The sequence below is a fragment of the Dermacentor albipictus genome, unplaced genomic scaffold (assembly GCF_038994185.2).
Source record: "Dermacentor albipictus isolate Rhodes 1998 colony unplaced genomic scaffold, USDA_Dalb.pri_finalv2 scaffold_30, whole genome shotgun sequence".
Lineage (NCBI taxonomy): Eukaryota > Metazoa > Arthropoda > Arachnida > Ixodida > Ixodidae > Dermacentor > Dermacentor albipictus.
This window is the reverse complement of record NW_027225584.1, coordinates 2,294,184-2,302,260: the sequence shown is the minus strand read 5'-3', so window position 1 is coordinate 2,302,260 and position 8,077 is coordinate 2,294,184. Positions and strand designations below refer to the sequence as shown.

Sequence of the window (8,077 nt, the reverse complement as noted above, 5' to 3'; positions counted from 1 at the left end):
TGGCCTATGTATGTGGCCTCCGCATCGATACATTTAAAGCTCTTCCAACGGTAACACTGTTCCACACCCAAATTACAACGAGAGAAGAAGAAGAAGAGAGAAAAGAATCTGAACTTCTTCAAGAAAGAAAAGAAAAGATCGTGCTTTCTTATCATTTTGGGAAGAATAAGGGAACAGTTTCACGAACATTCGATACGATGCCTGTCTTGAGGTCAGTGAAGTGCAATATCTGCCTCCAAAAGGACACGACGTGGTGAAAGCGTCTGATGAAAGCCGTTGCTCTTCGCTCAGTGGGACTTGGAAGCTCCCAGTGGCACTGACATCATCACTGTTCCCGGCGGTCTCAAGAGGGGGTTGAGATTGGAAGCTGTCGCGTTGTCTTCAGGATGTCGACCGAACGCGCAGTAAAGCTGAAGAAACCGAGCGAGCCACCATCGCCGCGTGAGTGCGGGCCCCGGTCACGTTCGACCCCGCCCCCAGGTGGCCGTGCGACCGTCATGCCAGCGCCGGTGGAACATCCCAAGATGAACACGGCCATGTGGGGCGCCCTCAAGAAGCACATCATGCTACAGCGGGAAAAGAAAAAGCAGGAACAGGAGGCAGATGCTGCCACGGAGCGAGCGCGAGGCGAGCGTGAACTGAAACGCCGCCAGGTCGCCATGAAGCTAGAGGAGATCCGCGACCAGCTGCAGCAGGCGCAGAAGAAGCTTCTCATGCTCAAGGAGGAGAAGCACCAGCTCTTCGCGCAGCTCAGGAAGGTGCTGCAAGAAGAAGACGCCCGCAAACGGCCTCTTCAGAAGAAGGCCGACGAGATGGCTGCGCTCAGCCACCCGTACCATCAACAGCAGCCGCACAACGCCGCGATGCAGCAGCACTCTGCCGCGGCGAGCTCACAACACCTCCGCATCCAGCAAATGAACCAGGCGCACGCTACGTACCAGTTGCCGCAACCTATTCCTCAGCAACCTGGCATCTTGCATCGGGCACTGCTCAATCCACAGCTGACTCCGTATCCTCGGCCTCCGTGGCCGCAAGCCACGACATCGTCGTATTCCCAGCAAGCGAGGCCGCCTCAGTGGGGCTTCTGGCCCCAGCAGCCCTACGCGTACACGGCTCAGTTTCCCGACTCGACGGCGTACGGGGCTCCGATGCTGATGCCGGCGTACGCGCCCGGCTACGGCCCCTTCTACTGTGCGGGAACTGAGGTTCGTGGTGGTCTTGGTAGTAGCTACGACGCTGGCCCACGGTGACATCGAAGCTACAGGCGCAGTTTCACTGAGACCAGTTTCGGTTTCAGCGAGTCTCTGATGCTGAACTAGTTGTTCGTGCAGCTCTCACAATAAAGGCATTTGTGAAAAAATTTCATCGTTTGGCTCGATAGCCTTGACTATGGCCTTGAAGCTGCTCTAACGCATTAGCCACTATAGTTAATCGAGCTAATCAGCACAACTTTATTGATTCTGTAGTAACTAAGCAAAGTAATCCTTATCTAGAGGATACAATTTCGACAATTGCATGATAAATACTCACGCCCTAAATTAAAGAAAAAAATTATGCAAATAAATGAATGCAGGGTATTTAGGAAACGGCCCCCAGGAAGGCCTCGAGTATTCTAGGCGTCGCGTCGCGGTAGTGTCGCAACGCTTGCACGGCGGCGCAAACCAGCGGACGTTCATTGCAGTGTTGCTTTCTTCACAGCGTTTTTCTACGCCTAAATGTTGACGCAGATCTCACGCCACATGGCAATGAATCCTGTGCGAAGCGTTGTCTAATGACGAAACGGCGCTTCCGTCTAGTGTTAGTGTCGATACACGTTGACGCCAAAGTTCGCAACGTTTATACTTGAGAGAGCGCCAGAAATATGGGGTAAAAACGAGGAGAACAGAGTGTTACACGCACTGTGCAGGAGCTGATGATTTCATCTGCACTATCTAGCTCTGTCCGAAGGCTAAGCGACGAACACTTGCTGGTTTTTCCCCCCACGAATGTATTGCAAGGTGCTCATAGCGCTTATAAGCCCGCTCAAGCTGTGCTAGAGCCATTATTATTCAGCTGAAGACATTTACACGTGCAGTAAAAGACCGCGACGATCCATAAAGGGACATGAAGCCTTTCTTTCTTCATTCAACTGGCGGGAAAAGGTTGCGGAAGGACACCAAGATCAATCACTCGCGTTTTTTTTTTCAGTAGCGGCGAATATTCAGTACCGGCACATAACAGTGGCACCATGGACTTCTATGTATTTTTTTTTTACAGCATACTGCAGGCCGTGTGGCCCAAGCAGGAGGGGCATGGTAACAAATAAAAGTACATGTATAAAAGGCAGAATTGCAAAAATATGAAATTCAAGAAATGAAACAATATAACACGAAACAGCAATGTTAGTTAGGAAATATTAATAATATGAGTTTGGATTGATTCAGGTGAGTTGAGATGATGGAAAGGGATGAGGTTCCATTCTTCTATGGTTCGAGGCGTCGGCCGTTTTCGCACGCGCAACGTTTTCCAAGCTTTTCTAGGTTGTATTTTATTCTTTTAGTATGGGAGGCAGTTTCTTTTTTTTACCGATCAGTCATTAACTATGGACAAGCGCGAACGCTGTCGACATGCATGACGTCGTGGCAAGCTGGTGCGCACCCCTTTATGACGGGCATATTTTCGACATATGCACCGCAACCGGGCTACCTATGACCACGAAAGTTTCTATGGATCTTCCCTAACTCATCCGGCACCCGATCGTACCAGCAGAAGACCCCTGCAAGTAACAGTTGTTTGGCAGTTAGCCCTTTTATCCTGACCAAGCCTGGGCGCCACGCTTGCCTAAGGGCAACCGGCGTCTCGACTCCGCCGCGGCCGCGTTGTGCGGCGTTTGCCTGCCTCGCCGAGCTTCGCCCGAACCCAGCCATGGAGTACGCCGTAGAAGGCGAAGACATCGACCCAGCCCAGCTTTCTGACGGGACGTGGAAGACGGCCCTGGACATGCAGCAGAGATATCGACGCCGGACCGGAGCCGCATCGAGGCCCGCCAACGGAGAAGCCTCGCCGAAGGGTGAGCCAATACCGACGCCGCGACGACGGGCCCGCCCGCCTCCGATCGTGCGCCGTCGACCTATGCCACGCTTACGAGTGGACGATTACAAGGTGATCTTTCGACCGAAAGGTGCCGTCAACCTGATCGAGGTTGGGCCAGCTGTACTCGCGGACGCGATATGCGCCGCTTCCAACCTCGACATTCGCCAAGCCCTCCCTATTGACCAGGTGAGGATCCACCCCACCAACAACACAATCACGGTCAGTACCCCGGACCGGCAGCGTGCCGAGGCCTACTACAATATCATAAAGCTGCAGCACGCTCAGCATAAGCTTGATGCGCCTGTGACAACGTACATAACGCCGCCCGACAACTCGGTGCGAGGGGTGGTCTACAGGGCATACAGCTATGAAACGGACCAAACCATCTACGCCGAACTTCGCAACAGAAATCCTGACTTGACAATTGTGAACGCGCGGAGAATGGGCACGACTCGCCACTTCGTGATCACCTTCGCCGGAGTCAAGCTCCCGAAATTCGTACGTTACCTGGATTTCACGTTTGAAGTCTTCCCGTTCCGAGAACGGCCGGAGGCCTGCTTCAACTGTTGGAAGCTGGGGCACCGAGCAGACGTGTGCCCTCGACCCCGACCGACAGAACCGAGATGCCGGCGGTGCGGCGAAGAACACCCTTCGCCACCCAACGGAGAAAGGCAACCTCCTCTCCCTCTTGCGTAGTATGCTGTGCAGGCCACCCGACCGGCAGCAGGAGTTGCAAATATCGGTTTATCCGAAAAAAGCAGCCCGCCAAGCCAGTCAATGCTAACACCACGCCGTCGCCATGTGGAGAAGACGAAAACGGCAAGAAGGCGTCGGCGAGAACGTCCAGACCACAGGAGCGGAATCAGGTGAGCGGCCAGAGCCGAACCGAGTCCGTTCCACCTCTTCGCGGCCGGAGCGCTAGCGTGAGGCACCGGTCGGCGTCCCGGCCACCTGGAGACCGCTCGAGCTCCAAGAGCACACAAGTCGCCTGGGGAACAGCCAAGCCTCAGCCGAAGCCCCGGAAGAAGCTGCCCCAAAACCCGCAGGTAAGGGAGCTTGCGGAACAAATGAAATTACTCCAACAACAATTAGCTGCAGCTAATAACAAAATTCTACAATTAGAAAACGGACATACTCCTAGTAATGCCCCCAGCACAAAAAACGCGAACGAGATCGTGGCTTGTGTTAAGCGTGGAGCGGATGCAGAAAACGACATAGAGGTAGATGGTGCGCGCCGCACTAAACGGAAGGCGGAAGGCCCCGCCGCAGTGCCCGTCGAGAGTGTCGCCGCGCCGGACCCCCGAATTTCAAAACTGCAACGCGTGATCGAGAGTCTGGTTGCTCAGCAAGCCGCCCAAAACAAACAGCTGGTAGAGAGCGTTGCCGCTCTTAGCTCCGCCATGACTGCAGTTATGTCCCACATTGGATTAACCGCGGCACAACCCCAATCCCAACCGCAACCTTACCTTCAGCCTCAGGTGGTAACTCCGCCTGCACCAACGCTAGAACCAAACATGCTACGCGATTCTGTGGCTCAACGCGCTTCCGGAGTGCTCACAAAAACACCTAGCACGGTTTCACCATGCATGGTTTCACCATGTACCATGCAAAAACAAACCTGATGACCAAAGCACCAATCGTAATCTGGCAGTGGAATTGCAGGGGCTTCCGCCGTAAACGCAGGTCTCTGGAATACAGGCTTCAAAATCACCAAACCAAACCTGACATAGTTGCCCTTCAGGAAACTGGGATAGCGGCAAAATTATCAGGTTTTGCGACTTATAACGAAATTACCGCTCCAGATATCTCTCCGGCCATGGCGATCATGGTGAACAGAAATCTGACCGCCAACAATTAAACCTTGAATTCACGCAGGTGTCGGTGTCGGTGTTTAGGTAAGGTTGCCGAACATGTTATACATAACAGGATTTCAAAGCACATAGAGCGGGAGGGGTTGTTCTCGTACAATATGGTAGGGTTTAGACCATCTCTTTCCACGCAGGACGTCATGCTACTGCTAAAAAGACAGGTTATTGACAACAGGACTAGAGACGTCAGGGGCATTCTTACACTAGACTTCTCCAAAGCCTTCGACACCGTGTCGCATGACTTCATCTTAAATGAGATTTCGGCATTGAACTTGGGAGGTAGATTTTTCGCGTTTGTGGAGTCCTTCCTAAGGGGCAGGACGGCGGTCGTCAAGGTGGGGCAGAACAAATCAGAACCATTCCCGCTAGGAAACAGAGGCACGCCACAAGGGGCGGTGATATCTCCCCTCCTATTTAACATTGCAATGCACGGACTCTCGAAGCGGCTGGCCGCCGTGCCAAACGTGGGACACGCGCTGTACGCCGATGACATTACGATCTGGTGTCCGGGAGGCTCGGAGGCGGCCGTGAAACAGGCACTCCAGGAGGCCTTGGACGTGACCCAGTCCTTCCTGGAGGGCACGGGTCTCCAACTCTCCCCGACCAAGTCAGAGCTTATGTTATACAGACCGGCAAGGCAGGGGGTTCGGGGGCTCGTGCCGCTCGAGCAAATCCCCATAGATGTATACACGCGGGACGGCCAGAAGATCCCCAGGGTGAATTCGATTAGAGTTCTAGGATTGTTGCTCGATGCCAGGGGCTGTAATGCCAAAACCATTGCGCACCTGACCGCCAAAACCGAGAATATTCTCAGATTAATCATGAGAGTCTCCAATAAGAAGGGGGGCCTAGGCGAGGACAACCTACTTAGGGTGCATCACGCTTTTCTTATGAGCCACATCAACTATGTGGTCTCGGCCCTGCAGTGGACAAAGACTGAAAGGGACAAGCTTGACACGTTGATGCGGAAAAGCGTCAAGAAGGTACTGGGTATTCCGATCACGGCGAGCACGGACAGGCTAATGCAGCTCGGCGTTCATAACACGACCCTCGAACTCATAGAGGCGCAACGAGCGGCGCAGATCACGAGGCTTTCGGGCTCCAGCGCCGGTAGGCGCCTCTTGGAGGCTGCGGGCTTGCAGCCACGTTTCAATCACAGCGAGGTGGTTCAGCTGGACGAGAACTCCAGAGGGACCTACGTCGTCAGTCCGTTCCCTAGAAACGTTCACCCGCAACATAATGCGGGCAGGCGAGCAGCTCGTGCCAGGGCGATATTGAAGAAAACGGTCGGCATGGAAGCCTTCGTGGACGCAGCTCAATATGGGCGCTCCGGTAAATTCACGGTCACGGCGGTCAGCGAAAAGGGCGAGCTCCTATCTGCGGCCTCGGTAGGCGCTGTGACGGCCGACGTGGCAGAACAGGTGGCGGTGGCGCTGGCGATGCAGGATTCAAAAAGGCCGTATATCTACACTGACTCACGCGCGGCCGTCAGGGCTTTCGCTTCGGGAATGGTTGCGAGACAGGTGGAGGCGATTCTGAAAAACAAGTCCGGTACTAATTGTGACCCCGTGCATTATATTACATGGTTCCCAGCTCACATGGGCGACAACGTGCTGCCGGGCCGTCCGAACCCCAATGAAATTGCTCACCGCCGTGCGCGAGAATTAACGCGCCGCGACGGCGATGGGGCTACATTGGATCCGGAGGAGCTCGGCCACAGCGACCCGTTATTAACATTTCACGAGATTGTCTCCCATTATAAAGAGGAACGCAGGCGCTTCCCGCCTCCACATCCAAATCTATGCAGATCACAATCGATCACGCTTAGGATGCTTCAGACGAGGTCGTATCCCTCGCGAAGTTTCTTAAGCAGGATTTATCCAGAAATTGACCCACAGTGCCCGGATTGTGGGGAGGTTAGCACGCTACCTCATATGCTCTGGCAGTGTCCTGCGTTACGGGATACGTCCCTCACCAGCGAACAGGACTGGGACGAGGCCATATCTAGCACGCAACTCAAGTTCCAGTCCATGGCCGTCCAGAGGGCCCGTGAAAGAGCGGAGAGGCTTGGCCTCCCGATTCCGACATGGGAGCAGCCAGCGGCGAGCCGGGGGCCCCAACGGGTCTCCACCGGCTAGTCCCTCAGGACCTCATTAAAGTTCATTGGCTGTCTGTCTGTCTGTCACGGCGGTGTCATACACCTTCGTTGAAATCCTGCCAAAACGACGATCGGACCAAACGCTCTACATTCTGAATGTTTATAGCCCCCCTAGGGATAAAAGCCTAGCAGTAGCTACCAGGCACGTACCAAGGGGGGGCGGGCGGGGGGGCCCGCCCTCCCCCCCCCAAAAAAAAAATCAGATGGCATACCCCCCCCCGCCCCTCCCCACCCACGCCACCACCTTCACACATTCCTAAAGCGCTGCCAGATCAATGTTGAGACTTGGCAGCTATTCATCGGTCAGCATTATGCTGCCTTTTTCACTCCTTTTGGATGGCGGTAGTTATCAGCATCTCTTGGGTTGTGAAGGCCAGTTTTCTCATAGATTCGGCGCCCGCGAGATTACCTCGAGATGCGTTCATTTGTCACCATCCATTCAACTGTCACGCGCATAGCTGTTGCTTTTGTTAGTTCAACCTTCTTTGTTTAGGCTCATCCTTGGACCAGGAAAGGGATGCGGCTGGTAGTCAGCTGGTCTGTACTCTCGTGGAACGAGTTGCGGGCGGAGAAAACGCCAATTGCGTTTAACTTTTCATTTTGCTTCAATATTTCCTTGAATGACAGCTCGTCGCGACGCTGGCAGATGCCCGGAATCATATACACGTGATATGGGTTAGATAAGGTGGGAAATAAAATAATGTGAAACAGCGTCCATCACGAAAACCTGCAATAAGCCTCAAACCCATAATCAAGATGACTTTCGCCCGTTACCTCGTCTGGTTTTTCCCTAATTGTATAGCACTTTTCGTGCAAAATTGGCAACTGGAAACGAAAATCTCAAGGAGTTGAGAAATCAAGCGATCTACTAAGGGAGAGAGCCAAGGCAACAACCAAACGGCAAGGAAAAGCGAATTTAACAACAAATCTAACAAATATAACCGTTGCTTCATGAAATATTTATGGATCAACATCTTTT

General features: G+C 53.5%; 1 protein-coding gene across 1 annotated transcript; it reads left to right on the top strand.

Annotated features, from left to right (window-relative positions):
• Positions 1 to 214: 214 nt before the first annotated feature.
• Positions 215 to 1,360, top strand: LOC135909839 (hepatocyte growth factor-regulated tyrosine kinase substrate-like). The gene has a single exon (XM_065441884.1). It carries the CDS (start codon positions 387 to 389, stop codon positions 1,248 to 1,250), a length of 864 nt encoding a protein of 287 aa, XP_065297956.1. The 5' UTR covers positions 215 to 386; the 3' UTR covers positions 1,251 to 1,360.
• The last annotated feature ends 6,717 nt before the right edge of the window (positions 1,361 to 8,077 follow it).

Bases quoted from the DNA above. Each gene is read 5' to 3' on its own strand.
- LOC135909839 (XM_065441884.1), top strand. From the start codon at position 387: ATGTCGACCGAACGCGCAGTAAAGCTGAAGAAACCGAGCGAGCCACCA.